Source organism: Phascolarctos cinereus, unplaced genomic scaffold (assembly GCF_003287225.1).
Source record: "Phascolarctos cinereus isolate Bilbo 61053 unplaced genomic scaffold, phaCin_HiC Scaffold_5;HRSCAF=322, whole genome shotgun sequence".
NCBI lineage: Eukaryota > Metazoa > Chordata > Mammalia > Diprotodontia > Phascolarctidae > Phascolarctos > Phascolarctos cinereus.
In genome coordinates this window covers 407,587,512-407,611,171 of record NW_027555958.1, presented here as the reverse complement: position 1 = coordinate 407,611,171, position 23,660 = coordinate 407,587,512, and the positions used below count along the sequence as shown (strand labels likewise).

The 23,660-nt window shown below is 36.7% G+C and overlaps 1 protein-coding gene across 1 annotated transcript in view; it reads right to left on the bottom strand.

Annotated features, from left to right (window-relative positions):
• ACBD6 (acyl-CoA binding domain containing 6) overlaps positions 1–23,660 on the bottom strand; it is a 226,752-nt gene that overhangs the window by 154,206 nt on the left and 48,886 nt on the right. Inside the window, 1 exon segment of the mRNA XM_020984281.2 lies at positions 17,785–17,867. Within this exon segment, the coding sequence (XP_020839940.2) occupies positions 17,785–17,867 (83 nt within the window).

Below are 23,660 nucleotides of genomic sequence, written 5' to 3'. Positions count from 1 at the left end.
ATGGAAAAATTCTTTCACAGCTGCAAAAGTAGAAAGGGAGAGGAGCAGCTGATAACAGTTTCATAGGGATATTTAAGAATGTCAGGAAGTTTTTATTATATTGCAAAGGATGGTGTATATGGGGCTAGGCCTTGGTGCAGAGTCAAGTGTTAATAGAAAGTTAGGCTCAAATCAGGAGACTGGTAGTGCCTGGCACATAGCAGGTGCTTAATAAATGCTTTTGAATTTAATTTTTTTTTAAAAGCTAACAAATGCCAAGCCCTTTAGGCATTTATTAAGTATTATTTAATGGAATGGATCAATTAAAATTAAACATCCATAGGAGAAATTCAATAAAGTTCCGATATTTTTACTCCACTACAACTCATCCTCACTCTCTTATCCTGTTTAATTCTTATTTGATCTTTCAGAGGCTCTACTCATCATCATTAATACACAATGCATTGAAAAATTCTTTACAGTATCTTATTAAAGATATCTTCCTCCAGTCTGTAACATAATTGCTAAGTAGGGCACTCCCCATTATCAACAGTGGTATGTTGATTTTAATGTTTCCAGCCTCTCTAATCCACTCCATTCTCCACCTGGCTGCCAAATTTTTGTTTGTAAAGCATAGGGGGGCAGCTAGGTGGCACAGTGGATAGAGCACAGCCCCTGGATTCAGAGGACCTTAGATCAAATCTGACCTCAGACACAAAACACTTACTAGCTGTGTGACCCTGATAAGTCACTTAACCCCACTGCCTAGCTCCCAAAAGAAAGAAAGAAATAAATTATAAAGCATAGGTCAGACCCTCTCACTCCCTGCTCAAGAAGATTCAATGGCTCCCAAATAACTCTAGAATGGAAGACAAACCTGTTATTTAAATTGTTTCACAACCAATAAGAAATACAGGAAATGGAGTACAGAAGTCTATCCCGCCCCACAGGAAAATAGAAGGGGAAGAGGATAAGAGAAGGGGAGAGAGATAGAAGAGAGGGCAGAGTAGGGGAAGGGATATTCAGAATGCACGCCATCTTGGGGTGGGGGGAGGGGGAAGATGGGGTGAAAATTTGGAACTCAAAAACTTGTGGAAGTGAATATTGAAAACTAAAAATAAATAAATTTATATTAAAAAAAATTGTTTCACAACCTGGCTCCAACTTACTTTTTCAGCTTTCTAACACATGACTCCTGTTCAGGCACTCCAGAGTCTACCTAAACTGTCTTTCTTACTGCTCCTCACACAGAACACAGCACCTCCAGTCTCTATAAAGGTTTTTGCACTAATCAGTTTCCCCTTTCCCCCCAATATGGAATTCACTTTATCTTCATCTTTGCCTTTGAATCTCTAATTTCCTTCAAAACTTAGCATAAACACCACAAGGCCTTTCCTGATTTTCCCTAACTGCTAGTGTCTCCTTTCTAAAATTTGTTTTTAAAAATATATTTAGCATATGCTTATGTGTGTTGTCAACCAATTAACCAATAAGCAGACATTAAGCAGCCATTGCAAATACCAAGAATGAAATAATTCCCTACTTCCAAGGAGCTTATATTCTGACAGGTAAGACAGTGAGTCCATAAACATCCATAGAGAACAAATAGATTGGTTAAGACCAGTTTTGATGCTGCAATTTAATCAGCACAGAAACTTCAAATCATGAACTAATGTCCTGGGCAATGCAGATATGCATCTTCTCTACAACTTGTTTAGTTAGTTACAGCTTTTGACAGAACTAGGGAAGTTTGGAAGAAGAGTAAGTTTTTGGGGAAAGATGATGAGTTCTGCTGTTGACAGGTTGAGTTTGAGATGTCTTGGGGACATTAAATTTGAAATATCTAAAAACAACTGGTGATTAAAGATGAGAACAAGGACTGAGGTTGGATATACAGATTTGTGAGTCATCTGCCCAGAGATAAATAATTAATCATACAGAAGTTAAAGCCCAGCACAGAGTTTTGGGGAATACTTACAGTTAGGAGTCAGAAGGAACATGTATTAATAACATCCCTCTCCCTACCTCTTTTCCTCACTTTCACTTGCTGAAGTTAACTCAATCTTAATCGTCCCCTTTCCTTCTCCCCTCATCCTTTGTAAAAGCTCAGCTGTTACATATATGGCGTTAAAACTTTCATTTATGAAATGGTACCAGGACAATAAAAGATCTTAGGATGTTCTTGGGACACAGAGTGGGACATAAGAAAAAAGAACAGATAAAGTGAACCAAACCAGCTTTCATCTGTAAAAAGTTACAGTTCTCCCTTTAGCTACAGAACCCTGACACAGCATTTGGACAGGTGCCATTTTTGTGCTAAGTTATTTAACCTTTACAAAGTGCTTGGATGCCAGCCAGCTTTATCCCAGAGTAGCATAAATTGAAGACACCTCTCTTTAGACTTCGGATTCCTCAATTAAGGACAAAAATGTATGTGAGACACCTATCAGACAATAAAGATCCTGGATCCTAGATGCTGAGGTGCCAGATCAGCTGAGCAGGGATTCTGCTCATAGGCAGCTGACAATACATAAACAATGGCCTTTACCTGAAAACTTTCTCTCCCTTTTTATCACTATCATTTTAAATAAAGTTATTTTTCCTTTTCATTGAGTCCATAAATGTGGCCTTATTGTGAAATTTTGAGCCCAGACATCACAGCTGTATTCTGTAAAATGGTAAACTTGTTGATATTTTTCATCTTAACCTATGATAATAATAAAGTCAACAAGCATTTAATTAAATGCCTACTGTGTTCCAGGTACTACGCTAAGCAATGAGAATACAACAAAAGGCAAAAATAGCCCCTGCTCTCAAGGAACTTACAATCTAATGGGAGAAACAATATGCAAACAACTATGTACAAATGATATATTCATGATAAGTTGGCATTCAGCAGGAAAAGCTTCCCTGAAGGCTGTCCTGGTTAGAGGGACATAAATGAAAATGAAAAGGCCTGGAGTTGAGAAATCGGAGAATCTTGTCTGAAGAAGAGAAAGGAGGCCAGAGTCACTGGATCACTGAGTATATAAGAAGACTGGAAAGATAGCAATGGGCCAGGTTGTGAAGGGCTTTAGAAGCTAAAGAGGACATTTTATACTTGATCCTGAGGGTCACAGGGAATCACTGGAGTTTATTTAAAGGGGTCAGGGAGTGAATATGGTCAGACCTCCACTTTAATAAGATCATTTAGTTAAGAGTGTAGAGGATGGACTGGAGAGTGGAAAGAGACTTGAGGCAGGGAGGACAACTCAAGATTCTGATAAATAGTTAAAGCATGAGGTGATGAAAGCCTGCACCAGGGAGGTAGTAGGAGAGAAGGTGGTGATATGGGCAGAAGGTAAAATTGACAGGACTTGGCAACAGACTAGATAAGTGAAATGAGAGTGAGAAGTTAAGGATGACACCTAGGTTGGGAGCCTGGGTGACTGGATGATGGTACCTTCAACAGTAATAGAAAAGTTAAGAAGAGAAGAAGGTTTGGGGGGAAAAGATAATGAGTTGAAATTTGGACATGTTGAGTTAAGATGTCTACTGGACATCTAGTTAGGGAGATCCAACAGACAGTTGGAGATGTTAGACTGGAGATCAGGATAAAAGCTGAGGGGAGGGGGGAGCTTTGATCCTCACAATAATTGTGTGAGGTTAAGTGCCTTTTGGTATTATTGTCCCCATTTCACAGATAAGGAAAGAAATTTGAGATGAGTGACTTGTCTGTGTTTATACAATTATTAAGTGTCAGGGGGACAACTGGAACCGTCTTCTCTCTTGACTAAGCCTTTCCATTACATTAGTGCTCCATAAATTCACATTTGTATTGTTATTTCTTCGAAACAATCCTATAGTGAAGAGGATGCAGGTATTATTACCTATATTTTAAATAGAAGGAAACCAGGCTCAGAGAGGTTTACTGACTTGGCTGGAGTCACCCAGCAATTAAGTGTTAGAACCAGTAATCAAACCATGTCTTTCATTTTGCTATATAAGTCCTTCATCTCCCAAAATTTCTTTCAGATGAATTACCATTAATGAAGAGTTCTGAATAGATTAATTAGAGGCTATATCTGGTTTGAAAAGGTAAACAAATTCTAAATAGCGGTCAAAGTCTTTGAAGAGACTCAAAAATTTCAGTGTAGCTCTAGATTTCTATGAGTGTTTGATTTGCTATAAACCTAAACTAAATTCTAAGATTTTAATACTAGTAATATCTTTTTTCTTTTTTAAAGAAAAAATGCATAAAACATGTCACCTAAGTACAACTGTCACAGTCAAAAAGTAAAATAATTTTTAAATTCCCCTCAAGCAATTTATTTATTCAAGTATATACTTCACTACAGTCTTTGCCAATGCCTCAGTGGAGTATGCAGATGACACTAGGTTCTTAAAGACTATGCCAAAAAATACAATATGTAATAGGTCCTCTTCAGCTCCAAGTTTTCCTGAATTAAAGGAAAAGCCATTTACATACAAAAGGAAAAGAAAAATCAGGCTCAAATTAATTCTATTCTGATCTTGTGTGGAGACAGTTTTGACCTAGTGGCTAGAAAAATCATACTTAAGACTCACAAAGATTTGGGTACAATTCCTGCCTCTGTGATTAGTTGTGTGACCAAGGCAAATAATTTAACCTCTAAATCCTTCAGTTTCCCCATCTATAAAATGTGGATAATAATACCTGTTGTACTTAGCTGAAATGGCCAAGTTTCTTAATGTCTCTAAATTAGGTCTCAGTTTTCTCAACTATAAACAGAGATAATATTTCTTACAGCACATACCTCACAGCGTTAAGAAGCTCAAAGATAATGCACATAAAAGTACTAAGCAAACTTTTAAATGCTATGTAAATATCAGTCATCATGTGAAGCACATTTTCCAAAAGAAACAATGCTATTTATAACATTGATGGCTAGACTGCCATTGGGTCTGACTCCGTAATTGATACTGGCAATTTAATCTGACCATACTACAAATTCTGAAATATCCTGCATAATTGTAATTGATCCCATAAAAATACAACATAAAATAAAATGACATCATAGGTTCTAACAGATTCCAGAGGACCACACTATATAAATGGGCCATCAGCTGATATGCCACTACGGTGTGACACAGTGGTAGAGTAAAGCACTATTATAGTGCATTACCAGTTTTACTATATACTGATCTGAGTAAGGTTATGTGGGAAATGTTTGTTCCATCAGACAGGAGGCACAGGCCCTGGGCTTAGCCCCAATTTCTGAAGCAAGTCATTAATCTCACTGAACCTTAGTTTCCTGATCTGTAACATGAAGAGGCTGAATCAAATGGTCTCTCAGGTCCAGCTCAGACTCTAAAATGCTATGAATTTAGTACACTTCAGCTGGTTTACAGGCTCACAAGTTCAAAAACAAAACAAAAAACAAAACAAAAAAAGCAAAAAAACGACTTTCGGAATAAAATCTGTTGATAAATTGCGAACTTCCTATGATGACATTTCAGGTGTATTTTGTTTTAAAACAATGCATCGTTCTTACTGAGTTTCACAAGTACAGAATCACTTCTGAGCCATATTCTGTCAGCCCCATGCACCATCACACAGACCCACAGTCAATCTCCCCCTTCTCAAGTTTCCTTCTGCAGGGCTGCCTCTCACCCTCATTGCAACTGTTCATACAGCCTATTCCCATACATGCACAACCTCCAACCTAAGATTCTTGTTCTAGACTCAAAGAATCTCTTCATTTAAACATTCTTATCTTGTTTCACTACTTGTGGGGTGCCAATCCCATCTTGGGATATCCCTAATTTTTAAGAAGGTTGTCCTCCTTATGAAGAAAAATGTTATCCACCTGCAGAGAAACATTTGATGGAGTTTGAATGCAGACTGAAGCATACTTGCTTTTTCCTATTTTTCTTGGGTTAGGGTTGTTTTTTTGGTCTGTGCCTTCTTTCACAACATAAGTAATACAGAAATGTGCTTTACATGACTGCATATGTATCACCTGAATCAAACTGCTTGCTTTTTCAAGGAGGGGGGAAAGAAGGACAAGAGAATTTAGAACTCAATTTTTTAAAAATGAATGTTAAAAACTCTTTTTACATGTAATTGGAAAAAAAATAAACAATATTTTTTAAAAAAGAAAATACTCAAAGGAAAATGGGAGAGGAGATTAGAGATATTTGAGAGATTCTGTCAAATCAAATCCTGAAGTCTCTGAGCAGCACAAAAAGTTGTGGATCATCTAGAACCAGGGGCATTGAACCAAAGGAGGCAGTGTGGTACAATGGAAAAAAGCAACAGTCCTTGAGATCTGGATTCAGTCAGAGATTTGGGCTAAGTTTTGAACAAAATCAGGGAAAACAAGAGGCAGAGGTGAGGGGTAGAGTATTCCAGAGGTGGGAAGCAGTCAGCTCAAAGGCACAGAGAGGAAACAGAAAATGGAATGTGGTGTTCAGTAACTGCAAGTAGCCCAACATGGCTGGAACATAGAGGGTGTAAAGGTAAGCAAAGTATGATTGGACTAAAGGAGTAATAGGGTAATAGGGAGTCACAGGGAGCTTTGATTAAGGGATGACCATGGACCTATGCTTTAGAAAAATCACCTTGGCAGCTCAACGGATGATGGACTGGAGCAGGGAGAGACTTGAGACAAGCAGACTAGCACTGGTTGCACTTTTCATATTCTCACCTTACTGGCTGGAATATTGGAATATTCCTTGCACTCTACTGCCACTTCCAGATTCAGCAACCCCTCAGCAACCTTTCCTCCTCCAATTTAGGAAAAAAATTCTTATCAATGAGAACTGTGGAAAAGTGGGATAGACTGCCTGAGGAAGGTCAATTCCCCAAAGAAGCTCTGCAATCAAAGGCTGGTGAAACTTGCCTCAGGCATGATACAGAAAAAATGATGAGCAGGTTAATTTTAGGAAAACATGGAAAGACTTGCATGAAATAATAAAGAGTGAAGCGAACAGAACGCAGAGAACATTATATACAGTAACAGCAATATTGTTCAGAGAGTAAATGTGAATAACCAAGCTATGCTGAGTTATATGAAAATTCAAATCAACAACAAAAGATCTGTGAAGGAAGATGCTATCTACCTCCAGAGAAACAACTGGTATATGGAACTATATAATGTAAAGTTTCACATATATATATATATATATATCTGTGTCAAATGTTGGTCTTCTCTAATGTGAGGTGGAGAGGGAAGAGAAACAGCTTAAAACTCAAATGTTACAAAAATTAAAATCTAAAAATAAGTAAATAAATGCTCCCCCTTTTCACCTGTCTCCTGGCTTCTCATGCTTTCTTCAAGACTCAAGTTCAATTCTCCTTTCTGTAGGAGGTTTTTTCTGGACTCAGTCCCAGTTCTTCCCTCCCAGTCCCCACCCCTACTCCCTCTCACACAGCTTCCCTCTTCAAATTCCTTCCAGTTATTGTGTACATATTTTATCATTAAATAGTTGTTTACATGTTGTTTCCCCCATTAGAATGTGAGCTCTTAGAGGATAGAGACTTTTTTGCCTTTCTTTGTATCCTTAGGGCCTAGAACAATGTCTGCCACATACATACTTAACAAATGTTTGTTGACTGACTGATTAGTGTCTCCTATGCATCTTTCCGTTGTTCTTTGCTGTATTTGTAAAATGAAGGGAGTGTATTAACCAGATGATCTCTACGACCTCTTCTAGCTCTTAATCCTAAAATATAAGATCTAGCCTAAGCTCTTGTTTTCCATTTTCAAATGTCTGCTTAAAATCTAAACCCTGATGTCTTCAGCACACCTAAAAGCCAATATAACTAAATAACAGCACCCTACCTCCCAGGATTGTTATAAGGACAAAGCACTTTTCAAACCTTAAGGAGCTATATAAATGCTAATTATTACTGTCATCATATACCTTCTTACAACGATAAGTATGAGATTATTCTTAATCAAACGAAGTGATAAAGACAATTACAAAAAACAAAATAGATAACTTTGGTTACACAGCAACTGAAAGGCTTCTGTACAAACAAAATTAATGCATCTAAGACAAGAAGGCAAGCAGTCAAATGGGAAAAAAATCTTAGTATAAAATTTGTCAAATAGGGATTTACTTGCCAAAAGACTGAGGTGACCAGGATGTGCGCACGCGTGTGCACGCGCACACACACAGAGGACCCAAAGTCATTCCCCAACGATTTGGATAAGTGACCCAAAGGATATAACAAAGAATTCTAAGAGGAAGAACCGAAAACAATTAGTAACTATATGAAAGAATGTCCCAGATCATAATAATAAACAATAGAAATCAAAACAATATTGAAGTTTTACCTCATACCCAGCAAACTGGCACCTATGCCAAAGATGGGAATAGTCAATATTGGAGGAGTTGTGGAAGCTAGATGGCTCAGCGAAGAGTATTGGACTTGGAGTTAGGAAGACCTGAGTTCAATTTTGGTCACAAAAGCTTACTGACCGTGAGACCATGACAAGTTACTTAACCTGTTTGCTCAGTTTCCTCAACTATAAAAAAAGGATAACAATAGCACCTACCTCCTAGTACCTACCCTACAACCTAGGGTGGTTGTGAGGAATAAATGAAATATCTGTAAAGCACTTAACACAGGACCTGGCCCATAGCAGGTACTTAATAAATGCTTAATTCCTTCTTTTTCCCTCTCCCCACCTCAACTTTGTGGGAAGATAAACACTAATACATTGTTAGTAGAAGTGTGAATTAGTACAGCCATTTTAAAAAGCAATTTAGAATTATGCAAATAAAGTGACTAAAAAGTCCATATCTTTGGACCCAGAGATTCCACTATTGTACATATACAAAAAAGAGGTTACTGATAAAAAGAAAGTCACCATATACACCAAAATATTTAAAGAACATCTACTGTGGTAGCAAAGAACCAGAAACAAAGTAGATACCTACTGGCTGAGAAATGACTAAACGTGAATGGAATGGAATATTATTATGCTGAAATGACAAATATGAAGAAGAGAGAGAAGCATGGAAAGGCTTATATGAACTGATGCTGAATAACCTGAGCCAAGAAAACAACATACACAATAACTACAACAATGTAAACTGAAAGAACACCTATGAAAAAATCAAACATGAATATTGCAAAAGTACAAAGAACAAGCATGGCCCCTGAGGAGAGACATGGAAAGACACCCACTTCCACTCTTCTGCAGAGGTGGGAGATCTAGGAGTATGGAATATTGATTATATTTTCAATTTTTTTTGATGTTTTGATGTTTCACCCTTCAAAAAAATAGATTTTCTTATTGGAGAGAGAAAGGAAGAACACAGAAGGAAATTTAGGTTTTACAAAAACAAAATATATCAAGAAAAGTTTACTTTTAAAAAATGAAGGAGCTTGTCAAGATGACATGTGAGATCTTTTCCAGTTCTTAAAAAAAAAAAGCACCCCTTTCCTTTGGACTTATGTATGTTGCATCACCCAGAACACAGCACTTTACTTATACAACTCATATGGCACCACTACCTTGTATTTTAGTTAATGTTGTGCATACATATTTCTTACAGAGCAAGATAGTGGGGAGGGTCAGCACAGTGCAGTGAAAAGCCCTTTTACTCCTGGTGCTGCTATTAACTCATCTTTGACTTTGGACAAGTCACTTAACTTTTCAAGGCTTCAGTTTCCTCTCTTGTAAGATAAAGGGGTTATAGCACCTTATCTCTAAGGAACTTTTTAAGACTAACTTTTTGACTCTCCCTGGTTAAATTATAAGCTCCTCAAGGATATTCAGAACAGTACTTCAAAATATATAAATCAGTCAATAAATATTTGCTGTTTTAGTGGAAGAATGAAACAAAAACAAGAATGTTTTGGCTAAAGGATGTTAGCTTGCAGAGCCAAGACTGGTGAACAACAAACAGGTGGCTTTGCTTGTATACTTGGCATCAGGCCACAGATCACACAGGAACTAAAGTACGTTTAAAAAGAAGGCAAATATGGGAGCCAGGAAACTCCTGCAACAGTTACTTTTGATGTCAAGGCCTTCTTGCCCCAAGGGGCCCATTTTCACATCATCTATAATTATCTCTTTGCTTTAATCGCCTTGTCACTCCTGAGGCTCTCATGGGCACTGAAGGAGGAAAAGCTCATTAACTGAACCTTTTCTCCTCCCTCCAACCACCCATAGCTTTTAATTGCTTGGTGTTGTTCTTATCGAGCAGTGCAACTGGGATCATTTTCATAAGAAAGGGAGGGAAGGGAGAGAAGGGAGCTATGTGTCCCTGAGGTGTGCACCACAGACAAACCTTTGCTTTCTCAATTATTTATGCCAGCTGAGGTTTTACAGGCTGAATAAATCCATAACTCGAGTTCATTCTGAGCAGTCAGATTCTCAGGGGAAGTTGCCCACTCGCCTATACACTCTCATACAGTTCTCAAGAGAATAACCAGGATGTAACAAGACATATGTCATCTGATTCCCAACCCATCACCAAAGTGTTAACACAGTTCTGATCCCAGGTACCATAGCCAGAGGATGACAATACAGATCCTTGTGGCACCTGGAGCATAAGATGGTGGGCTCCCAAAGATGATTCTGCTCTTTCAAAAGGTAAAGATACAAGTACATAATTTTAAAATATAAAATTTTATAGTATGAGCTGCTTAGAACACTCTTCAAGTCTGATAAATACTGGTCAAAAATGGGCCTTTTCTCCAATGCTGTGAATCTTTAAATCCTCAACTGGGTGGGTGTCTATACTGTTCTTTTCTCAGCAGTCACTGCTGTTTGTGGCAGAGCCGTGCATAAAAGCTACCTTTTCCTTCAGTCATTTAAGCTCTTTGGACAATTTTATAGCACAATTTACGTGTGAGTGACAGCTTTCAGTGCTACGTTCATTTTGCACACTGTATGCAATACGTATGCCAACAGGAGTTTTCATTCCTATTATGTTGGCGAAAAAAAGCAAAACCGGTCTAAGTTTTCTGCTTAATCCTTTAATTGTACATTCAATTAAGACTACAGAACTGCCAATAGAGAAAAAAACTTCAATCAGAACATTTCTAAAGTCCATTATTATTTAGGAACATCAATTTTACAAGTCTATGATGAAAGCATCTCTTTAAAATTCTTCAGGCCTTTGTGCCTGACCATATGCAGTGACCTCTGGTATTTTCTGCCAAAACAGTTCATTTATCTCACAGAACAACTAATCAATTCCAGAGCCCATCAATCATTCCAGTTGTGCACAAATACGGTCTTGCTCTGGGCAGGTCCAGATGGCTGCTTGTATAAGTGGGATTAATAAAATTCTGATAGATTACATAGCATCTAACAAACTACAAAACATAATGGGAATAATCAGATCTTGGTGGCGTATGGGGGAGGAAGAATACACAGCCTCATAATTTGTTGGCATTTTAAACTTTAGTTTTAAGTCCTAAATTTATTTCCCAATTCATGGATTAAAGCTTTCTAAACATAGGGACCAGAGTGACTACTTAGCAAGTATATAAAAGAATCCTGAGGTGTTTTTTGCAAAATAATTTGCCTATTACTATTGTTTTGTTTACCCACCTGTTTCAAAGTTAAACACAGTTATTTCAGAGTTCTCAGGTTTACCCCATCTGACTCCAAATCACTGAGTACAGAAAACTGCCACTGGCCCCTGCCTTGCCTGCTAGATGCCTTTGCCAAAAACAGTAGCATGTCATAGTGGAGTCACTGATGACTAGAGTTTTAGTTCTGCTTCTTCTAGGACTAGCTAAAATCACAAGTGAATTCAAGTTCCCAGACCTGTTTTCTGTCTAGCCTGCCCCATTACCCATAATTAACTCAGAGAGAGCTAAAGGAACAGTTAAATATTAGGTTTCTAAATATAACACAGAGACCCACCTACGGACTCTAACAGTAACAATACCTTGCCACTTGTAGCAAACTACTTGGGAAACAAAGCTGGGTCCAAAAGGATAAGGATCAGGGTCAGGTCTGATGTAGGAATTATCTACCGGCAGACTTTGGACTCAAGATTCCATTCAGGAAGGTGGGGACAGAAGCACTGACTTTTTATTCCTACCTCTTGGACAAGTGACAGTTTCTGGCAAAGGCCAGGAGTCCGAGTGTCATAAAATGGGTACATTGTGTCACAAAATCATTGATTCAGTATGAAAAGGGACGTCGGAATTAGTCTAGTTCCGCCACTTCATTTTAGACCTGAGGAAACAGACATGAAGGTTAGTTCCCTTACTTTAGGTCACATACGTAGTAAGTGGCAGAGGCAGGACTCAAACCCACAGCTTTGGATTCCAAATCCAGTGCTCCTTCCATAATATCACACTGCCCTTTTTCTCATCATACTAATGCAAAGAATTTGTAACTACACCACAAATGTTCTGCCAGTACCTCAGACTCTCCATTTACAGTACACAACTAAGTATAGAACTATATTGTATGCATTTTAAAATTACATTTTTAATGTACAAAAAAAAATTAAGTACTACATTTCACTAAATAAAAGGTACAAGTAAAATTTCCTTGAAATAAACTTTAATGGATAGGCTCTTTTTTTTTTCATTTCAATTGACTTCTGACTCTTCAGTAACTATATTAAATATTTCTGGCCCTTGGCTAGGACAGTTTACCAAAGTTCATTATACCTGAATTTCTAACCATCATAATGAGTTTTGTTATAATAAATTCTGTTATGTTATAAAATGTATAAAGTAAGTCTAGCCTCTAAAATTTTCTAATCTATGGTAATATTAACAATATTTTTTTACATTTAAAAAAGATTTTGATGCTATCTCCCTATAAAACAGGCATATTCATGTATGACCTTTTTATTAGGTTTTATATCATAACCATGTGATTCAAAATAAATCTTAAGTAGGTTAAAGTCAAAGCCTTTATTAACTATTTTTCTCCAGAGCTTATCTTTAATTTTCACTAAATCAGCTAAGGTCATTTCTTAGATGCACCTACATGTAAACAGCAAAAGTTTCATGTGCACTGTGAAGAAAATGAAGACTGAGAAGCACAAATACTCATTGTGAAAAAACAGTAACAACTAAAGTAATAATATACACTTATACAGCACTTTGTGGAAACAAAGCCCTTTATATACATTATCATTTGGTTCTCACAACAATCCTGTCAGGTAGTAGTGCAAGGATTTTAATCCTCACATTACTAATGAGGAAACTGAAGTACTTGTACACGGATTCAAAAGTTGGTAAAACCAGAATGATTTTCTCACTTGATGTCGAATGATATTTCCACTAACTATATACAGCACAATGCCTCACTATTTAATTTAATTATTTTAATATGTGAGCCAAAGCAATGGGCAGAACAAGTGATCAGCTATTCTACTGTGTAATCCAAAAGAAGCTACATTTCAGTGTATTATTCTGCTGGATAAACACTACTGATTAGTTGCCTATTGGACATTTCAAAGGAGATATCCCAAAGACATGTTCAAACTTAACAGGTTAAAACAGAATTCATTACCTTTTCCCCAAAACTCTCCCTTTTTCAAAATGTCTGTTTCTGTCAAATGCATGCCCATACTTCCAAACTCTCAGATTCATAACCCTGTTATTACCCTGAGGTCCTCACTCTTCACCCTCCCCACCCATATTCAATCAGGAGTCAAATCTTGAAGTTTCTATACCTATAACAATCTCACATCACACCACTTCTCTTACTACAAACAGCTACAAACTTAGTGATTAGTTCAGGCCCTCAACACCTCTCTAGGTTATTGCAAAAATCTCCTGATTACTATAGCCCATTCTACACAGTGATGCAAAGGTAGTTTTCTTAAGGGCAGATCTGACCATGACCCTCCCCTACTTAATTCCAGCAGCTTACCTATTACTGCTAGGATCAAATATAATCTCCCTTGCGTAGCTTTTAAAGCCCTTTACAACCTGGCCCTCACCTATCTTTCAACCCTCATTGGACACTATTCTCCTTCTCCCACTGAGCTATCCAGTCAAACTTTTATTCAATCTCTCATCCTCATTCCTTTACTCTGGTAGTCCCATGTACTTGGAATGAATTCCTCCCTCCTCACCTCTCCCTCATTAAATCCCTCTTTTCCTTTATGCCTCAACTCAAGCATTCTCTTCTGCACAAAGCCTTTCCTGATCCCCCTAACTGCTACTGCTTTCCCTCCCAACATACCTTGTATTAAATTACTTAAGTCATAATGGTAAGGAAAAGGGGAGGGGGTAGAGAGTTAGAGACGGGTGTCAGGGTGATGGGACACTGGGATTAGCAACCTGGGGCCTGGCAGGGGAAAGGTGCTCCACAGCTGCATCACATGGTAGTAAATACTTGCTGACTGATTAACTGAATAGGCCCACATCAAATCAACAAGCCATTTGAATACCTACTATGTGCAAGCCACTGTACTAAGACCACAAGGTCACGGAGATTAAGCCACAGCTCTGGTTACCTTGCTCTATTTATAGCTATCTACAGATGGCAGAATTCCTCAATGCAGAAAAATACATTGAATATGCTAGTTACTAAGAATATCAAATAAAAATTAATGATCTAACAACATTTTCTAAATCACAAGGAGATAAATTCTAAGGTACAGGATGTCCAATTGTGGCTGAGCAGACCAATACAACTCAGAAGGCTCTACCACAGGTCAGGCACAAATAGTCCACATGAACATTTGAGGTGGTGATGTCTCTAGCAAATCAATACTACCTTCTGTCATGGGTCTTAGAGCACTTTACAACCATTACTTGTCCTCACAACATACCTTGATGGCAAGAATTATTTTGATGGATTCTACCCTCTGCCATGACTTTATTCCCTAAACACAAGTAAAAAGAAAAGACCCTACTAACCCTTTCATGGAGGCAGCTAGATGGCTCAGTGGATAGAGTGCTGGGTCTGAGAATTAGGAAGAGCTGAGTTCAAATGTGACCACAAAACTCACTAGCTGTGTAACTGTGGGCAAGTCACTTACCCACTGTTGGCCTGAATCCACTGGAGAAAGAAATGGCAAAACACTCTAGTACCTTTGCCAAGAAAATCCCAAACGAGGTCATGAAGAGTCGGACACAACTGAACAACAACAACCACTTTAATACATTCTTTCCTAATGTTCAGAAGATAGTTAACCTGAAATAGCAGCTAACACATAACTATTAGAACTGACATCTTTCTTATCAGGCAGCTTTCTTAGAGGCAGCTGGTGGCACAGAGGATAAAGCACTAGATAAACCAACTAGGAGTTGGAAAGACCTGAGTTCAAATTTGACCTCAGACACTTAACAGCTGTGTGATTCTGGGCAAGTCACTTAACTTCTGTCTCAAATTCCTCAACTGTAAAATGGGGATAATAATAGTGCCTATCTCACAGGTTGTTGTAAAGATCAAATGAGAGACTATTTGTAAAAACTCACTTACCACAGTGCCTGGAACACAGTAGATGCTATATAAATGCATGTTCCCTTCTTTTTCTCATCAAAAGGCATACCCAACCGTATCTCCTAATTCTCCCCCTCAAAAACTCCATGTTACTGTTAATATGTATTACTTTTGAACTCATCTTTCCCTCTTCCCTATATTTACTCTTACCACATCCTATACCCAGAATGCATTTCTCATCTTCGTCCACCAAAATATTACCCATCATCCAAGGCCAATTCAAATGCCACCTCTTTCATAAAGCTTTTTGTGATCCTTACCTTTCCTTCACCACCCAAGCAAGAAATACATTACCTCCCTTCCTGGTTCTCCCATAGCACTTTCTAACCTTTCTCCAGCTGTTACCCTGTTTTATTTGCATGACCGTTATTTGTATCAAAGTTTCATTAAACTGCTATACTAGTACCAGTTCATACTTACAGAGCTCTTCACAATTTACAAAGCAATTTCTTTCCTACAATCTTGTCAGGCAGGTTACCACAAGCCATATTATCACCCTGATTTGGAATTAGCATGTGAGAATGTGAATAAAGCAGGGCTATTTACTCATTTGTACAAGCAGCTGATGTAATAAAAGAGTATTAGATCTGCAGTTGGAAAATCTGAGTTTGAATCCCCTTCTGCTGTCGACTCCCTTGGTGACTATGAGCCGGGCCTCCCTGGAAGTTGGACAAGTGACCTGTACAAATGAAGAAATAGCCCTGCTTTATTCACATTCTCACATGCTAAGTAGTAAATTAAGTAAACACTTAAAGATGTGCTTCAGAAGCAGCTGTTGAATAAATTCTGTGAATAAGAACTAGGAATACCCAAAGCCATTTATAAGAGGTGGTCTAGTTCTTGGTTTTCTTCTAACTTCCCTTGGCTCTTGTAGAAGTACATGCCTCTTTTTAGGCCATGCATTTAAGTTAAGAGTCCTGACTCCCCTTTGGGTCAGAAAGATTTATGAGTCTTTATTGATATATTTACATAAATGTTTATTTATTTATTTATATTGTTTATATATTATATATCTATATTTATTTATCTTTCTTTAATTAACAATTCTGAAACGACGTCCTGCACAAAATTACCTTTTCTTTTGCCAAAAACATAACCAACCTTCTTTGAGAAAACAAAGTAAAAGTTCAGGGAGGGGAAAAGTAGGCAGTGACCAGAAAAGGGTGAGACCTCAGCCCCACCACTCAAGCCAGTCCCATCAAGCCAGGAACAGACTGAGGGTAGGGAAATGTTCTGGATTACTTCAGTAAAGTGAAATCTCTCCAGATTTTACCTGACAGAAGCATTCTTAGAAGAGGTGCTTGAAAAAAGAATGAACTGTTTCAGGAAAATGATTCTCTAGAGTGCTCTAACATTTTAAGTTACTATTGTACTAAGACTGTTGCCTCAGCTCTGAACATTTGCTTAATCTGGACTGTGGAATTTTGTCTATTATCACAGAAAATCATAAATTATAGCTCCAAAATGACTTTTGTGAGAGGTTTTCAAAGGCAGGACTTCTGTCCTGCATTCTTTCTTTCTAAGCAGAAGGTGATTAGATCAATTTAATTTAATGAATTTTTTTTCCTGGCAAACTTGTACCCAAAATGCAGAAAATGGAATTTTAATCCATACTACATGCAAATCTATAAGAAGTTGCTCACAACAAATTCCTGTGAAACCAATTTTCAAACTTTTCAGATTTTGTCACAAACCAAATCAAAGGTAAGTAGTAGTCATATTAAGAAGCATTTATTAAGCATTTACTAAGTGCCACGCATTGTACTAAGGGAACCAGAAACAGTGTCTCAATCACTTTCATTAACTTCATTATATCTCATTTTTGTTTTAAAAGCCAAAGCATTAATGGTATTTCCCAAATAACTTGCATTTCAGGATAGCTTACATTTAAAATAGGTGGATCATACAGCTTTATTCACTAATGTAAGGTTAGTTCTAATTCATCCTAGAGAAAATGGATGCAAGTGCCTAGTCAATGAACTAAGAAAACTGAATCCTTTAAAGAAACAATGGTATAGAGAAGGAAAAATAAGTATCAATTTTTCAAAAATCTACAGTTTCAGGTTTTGTCAACTGAGACAGAAAATCCTGCCCTGCCCACTTCCCATGGTGAGAAAGGTTAGTATATGTCAGTGATACAGACACTTATTGATTTAAAAGATAATGGACCTAAAAAGTTCTTTCTTGCCATTTATTATCCTGTTAGAGGTGTCACCAAATTAGTCTGCTGTAAAGAGAAAATGCTTCATAAATTTTATTTACACACACACACACACACACACACACACACACATGCATCTATATGTCTACATAGCTATAAATATCTATACATATAGATATATAGATATTTAACCTCACTGGTAGCCTGAAACCCACAGGAGAAATTTACCTGATAGTTTCTTCTTGATACAAAGAACTAACAACTGGTCCACCAAACCCTGCATTTACTTCTTTCCCCTTTTTCTCTGTCATCTGAAAGAAAAGAAAAAACAGAGACATGGTATAAAAAGCAATATGATTTAAAGATACTCCAGAAAATCATTCTGCTGAAAAGTGAGAGATACTTTATCTTTCACAAACTCCAGCAGCTACAAGAGTTTTAAGGGTAGTTTCAGAAAGTTATCTCTATCATTTGTGATTTAACAGCAAGTACAGTAATTTTCTTCTGGAGCTACTTACATGTTACTGACCTAACAGCATAGAGTACTTAATTGCAAAATACAGCTTAGTAAGGAAATCTGAAGTATTATCATTAAACATGCATGTATTAAGGGAAACATCTGGTTTATCACAAGAATAATTTTCAAAAATCTTTAATTAGGCAGCTAAGTAGCACAGTGAATAGACAGCTGAGCCTGGAATCAGAAGAACTGAGTTCAAATCCAGGCTCAGATACTTAACTAGCTATGTGTGGTCCTGAGGAAGTCACTTAACCTCTGCCTGCCTCAGTATCCTAAAATGTAAAATTGGGATAATAACAGTACCTACCTCCCAAGGCTGTGGTGAGGATCACATGAGATAATAATTGTAAAGTGCTTAGCACAGTGCCTGACACATAGTAAATGGTATATAATGTTAGTATATAATACATAGTTTATATATATATACACATACATACATACATACATACATATATATATATAATATGTATATATATATATACATACACAGAGAGAGAGAGAGAGAGAGAGACACAGAGAGAGAGAGAACGAGAACGAATATAAATGTTAGTAATAGTATAAAAATTCTGAGTGGAATCATCCTGAAAACTTTGGGTCTGAAAAGAAAGCCATCTCAAAAGTCCAAAAGAAAAGGGAAACAGTTTTGCATCAATATCTGTGCAGTAGAGGTTTCACAAAACAAACTTTTGCTGCCCTTCAACATAAAGTAAATTAATTGGTTGGTCTTTTTCTTTTTTAAGGCTATTGGGGTTAAGTGACTTGCCCAGGGTCACACAGCTAGTACGTGTCAAATGTTTGGTCTGAGGCCGGATTTGAACTCAGGTACTCCTGACCTCAGGGCCGGTGCTCTATCCACTGCGCCACCTAGCTGCCCCAACTGCGCCACCTAGCTGCCCCTGGTTGGTCTTTTAAACAAGATATTTTAAGTGTAAGAATATATGTGCAATGTGTAAGATCAGTGATGTCAACTTAGGTATCACTAAATACCAGAAAGACAGAGGTCTCTGTACTTCAGAAAGCTCTAGTTCTACAAAATAGCTCAAAATAGCTACAAAAAAGTGGTGGTTATTCTAAGCTCAGGAGCTCTGAGGGTATCCACTCTAAGGTTAGCATCACCATGGTGAGCTTCCACAGCCTCTCGAGTTGCCTCAGAAGGATTTCATTAGCCCTGGTTGAAATTGAAGCAGGTCAAAAGCTCATGTTGATCAGGATGTGGCAATGGCCTGTGAGAAGCCCCTCCACTCCCAGACTGGATGGGATGGGGACAGCAAAAGAAGGAATGAAGAAAGGAGCTCTGAAATGGAAAGCAACTGCCTTCAGACTAAAAAACAGTCATCAAAATACAAAAAAAAATTAATCAAAACATATTCCCAACACATGTCGCCTTACCAAGATTAAAATTTTTAGTCATCCTCTCCCAAAAAAGCAAAGTTTCCCCTAAGTTAGTTTTATGTTAAACTAGGAATGAGGAAACATATTATAAAGTTAAAAAGAAACAGATCCACTGAAGATAAAAGCACAACTAAATTTTTCTTTAAATGAGTTCTCCTACCTCCAAGACAATGTATACTAACAAGAATCATAAGGTAGTTTCATCGTTTTTCATCAAGCAAGGAGGCCAAAGGCACCTCTAATACACTGTCTAACTTCAGTGAGTGAAGTCAACTCTGATTAAGTCTGAAAAACTGAAAACTGTCACAGAAACAAACTGATATGATAATTATTCTATCTGTAAACTTTTTATAAAGTTTCTTAAAGAACAAAAATTCTAATTATCAGGTAGGACAGCTAGGTAGCATAGGAAAGAGAGTGCTGGATTTGGAGTCACTAAGACCTGAGTTCAAATCCTATCTCAGACATTTACTAGCTGTGTGACCCACAAATCAATTAACCTCTCTCAAACTCAGTTTCCTCATTTGTAAAATGTGGATAATAACAGTATCACCTTCACAGGGTTGTTGTGACGATCAAATGTGTGGTGTTTTGCAAGCTTTAAGTCACTGTAAAATAGTAGACCTTATTTTAGAGCACTCAGGTTAGAGCCTAAACTTTGCTGTCCTGGAAAACACTGTACCTTGGCCAGAAGAGATACCCCAAATTCTGTCAGTGAGATTCAATGCCATATGAGACTGATAAAAACAGACTATTCTCTCTCCTTATCTATCAACTTCATGCTTTTCAGGCTCATTTTGACCACTTTTATCCTGTCTCTGTTGCCGCTGGAATCCAGTCTCCATGTGGACCAAACGTCTCTTGTGAAGTCTAAGGGAACCAATTCCATTTTCTCTACTTAGAATCTATTCAAAAAAATAAATAATTTTTTAAAAAAATATTTTAAAAACCAGAGTCTGTTTATCAATTTTTCTGTTGCTTTAGCGGTCAGGATATAAGATTCCAAATTGGCAGGTAACTGATCCAGAATCCATCACATTCAGTATAGTCAAAACTTAACAACCTTGTAGAATCTCTTTTACAACAGGAAAAAAACACAAACTTCTTTCCCAAAGAATTTGTAGGTGACATATGCAAGGAAGGATTTCTTATTATCAGTTCCTGTCTTTAATAGAGACTCTATTTTACTATTATACAAAAACAAACCAAAAAAACCCAAAGACGAACCTTCATGTTGATTTCTATCCCCAAATACAAATTCTTAGCAACCAAAGTGAAGCAAATTTGTATACAAGTTGTTCCTGAAGTAGAGATTTGGGCTAAATTTTTTTAGTTGGTGACAAATGAGTTATTTGTCCTTTCTGGGCTTCAAAGGTCCCTCAGGTATTACGTGAAAAGATTATAGTAGGTGATCTCTGAGATTTCCTCCAGCTCTAAATCCTATGATCCTATCTACTGAACCATCAGTCTTAATCTAAGCGGCTCATACTTTGTTTCTTCTGAAATTAAATTAATAAGTACTATTCTTATAATAAAAGTGCATTAAAACATATCTTTGAGACCAAGACATTACAAGTCAAATTGCTTTCCATTCCTTAAGTGTCTGTTTTTTCCTGCCTCCATTAAAAAAAAAATCTCAAGGATAAAAACTTTAAAATCTGGAATAAGCCACTAAAAGATCACTGAAATTGATTTATTACATCTACAAAACCATATATATCCTGTAAAGTTCCTAATACTGAGCAGCTTATCTTGAAGGAAACATAAAATATAATGTCTTTGTTTTCAAATATTCTGTTAATTTATATAAACATCAATGATTCCTACTCTAATATACTCTATAGTATGCAGTACTTATTGTATTACTGCTTAACATTGTGCTTTTCATGATGTAATCAATAAAATGTGATAAAATAAATGAATTCAATTAATTATTTCTAAAATCTTTTTATTTCAAATTATTCTTTAAAAATTATAAATATATAACATGGACTACTCAGAAATGTCTAGAAATCTGAAAGTATGCTTAAATGAAAACAGACGTATGGAAAAAATATGGAAACCTGGGGGTGGGGATGTGTACTTAAATGTTAACCATCTGGAAACATTATATTGGGAAGCACTAAAAGTAAAAATTTTGATCATCCATTAAAAGCCAGGAAAGTATTTAAATAAGAGAGAGGGGAACAGAAAAGCAGTCCTCTAGCATTTTTTGAGCCTACTACATGTCAGGCACTGTGCTAAGCACTAGAGATACAAAGAGGCAAAAATACTTTTTCCTTTACAGAAGCTCAGTTTAATGGGAATGACAATGTGCAAGTAATTAAGTACAAACAAAATACAGACAAGATAACTTGAAGGTAGTCTCAGAAGTTCAGCACAAAGATTATTAAGGAGCAAAAGGCTTCCTATAGAAGAGGGGATTTTACTTGAAGGAAACCAGGGAAGCCAGGAGGCAGAGATGAAGAGGAAGAGCATCCCAGACCACTTGGCGGGGTTGGGGGTGTCATACAACAAAATGCCCAGACAGGTAATGGATCACAGAGTACGTAGAAGGCAGTAAGGTATTAGAAGACTGGAAAAATAGGAAGGTGCCAAGTTGCAAAGAACTTTTAAAGTCAAACAGAGAATTTTCTATCGATCCTAGAGGATTGGTTTGACAGCTGAATGGAAGATAGATTAGAATGTGGAGAAACTTGAAGCAGGAAGACTAACTAGCAAGCTAGTGCAATAGTCCAGGCATGAGAAGATGAAGGCTTATAGTAAGGTGGTAGCCAAGGCAAAGGAGAGGAGGGGATACATATGAGAGATTTTACAAAGGTTGGAAATGAGAGGATAGGACAGATAATTGCCTGAACACAGCACACATACAAAAACTAATAATGCACTGGGACATAAAAAACTCAAACACAAGAAAGCAGAAACATTAAACAGAATCTTTATTGTTCATAACATATAAACTATATTTAATAAGGAATATTTGAAGAAAAATGTAAACTTGGAGACTAAATTAATTTAATTCTCAAGAATTTTGTTGTTCAAATAATAAATCACATAAACAATAATTTCATTAAAGAAAATTACAGTCAGACAAGATATCATTATTGACAGCATTTGGGATGTAGTCAAAGTACTTGGTAAGGGAAAATTAATATCTCTACAGATTTTCACCACAAAAGAGAAAGAACAGGTTAATGAACTGGCTATACAAATAAAAAAAATAGAAACAACAAATTTAAAAAACTCAACTAAACATAAAAATAAAAATTCTGAAAATAAAATGATAAAAAATATTAAACCACTAAGTTGATAAAACACAAGTAGTACCTGATTAAAAAAAAACAGAGGGGCAGCTAGGTGGCGCAGTGGATAGAGCACCAGCCCTGAAGTCAGGAGGACCTGAGTTCAAATCTGACCTCAGACCAAACACTTGACATTTACTAGCTGTGTGACCCTGGGCAAGTCACTTAACCCCAACTGTCTTAAAAAAAAATAGAAACTATTAGGAAATTTGATATTAAGGATGAGGAAACCACTTTATCATGATCAAAAACTAAAAATGGTAATTTGCAACAGAGGAAGAAGAAATAAGGTAAAATGTTAGAAACTATTATGTCTAATCATACGCCAACAAAAATGAGAGCTTAAATGAAATGGATGAAAATTTACAAAAAATACCAAAAAAGCCAGATTAATGGAATAAGAAGTAATTTAATTCAATATAAATTTATTTAGAAACAAATAAATGCCAATAAAATGCCAAAAGAAAAAAACATCAAACAGATGGATGATTTACAATTTTATCAAACTTTCAAATAACAACTCCAATATTGCAGAAATTGTCCTCAAAAATAGAGAAAGAAGGCAAGAAAGAAGGTGTCATACCAAACTGTCTCTATAAGATGGGTAATAACTAAACCAGGGATAGATCAAGAAGAGAAATTATACTGTAGCCCAATATCAATGCAAAAATATGAAATAAAATATTAACATAAAGATTTTACATTATGACTATTTTGGAGTTATGTGAGGAATTTAAAATAGGTACAACATTAAGACAATGATAAATGCATTAGACCATAATACTCACTTTTAAAAAATTAATGATCACAATTATGTAAAAAAAGAGAAAGATATTTTGAACAACATTCACTTATGTTAGAAACTCTAAAAAGACATTGGTATAAACGTA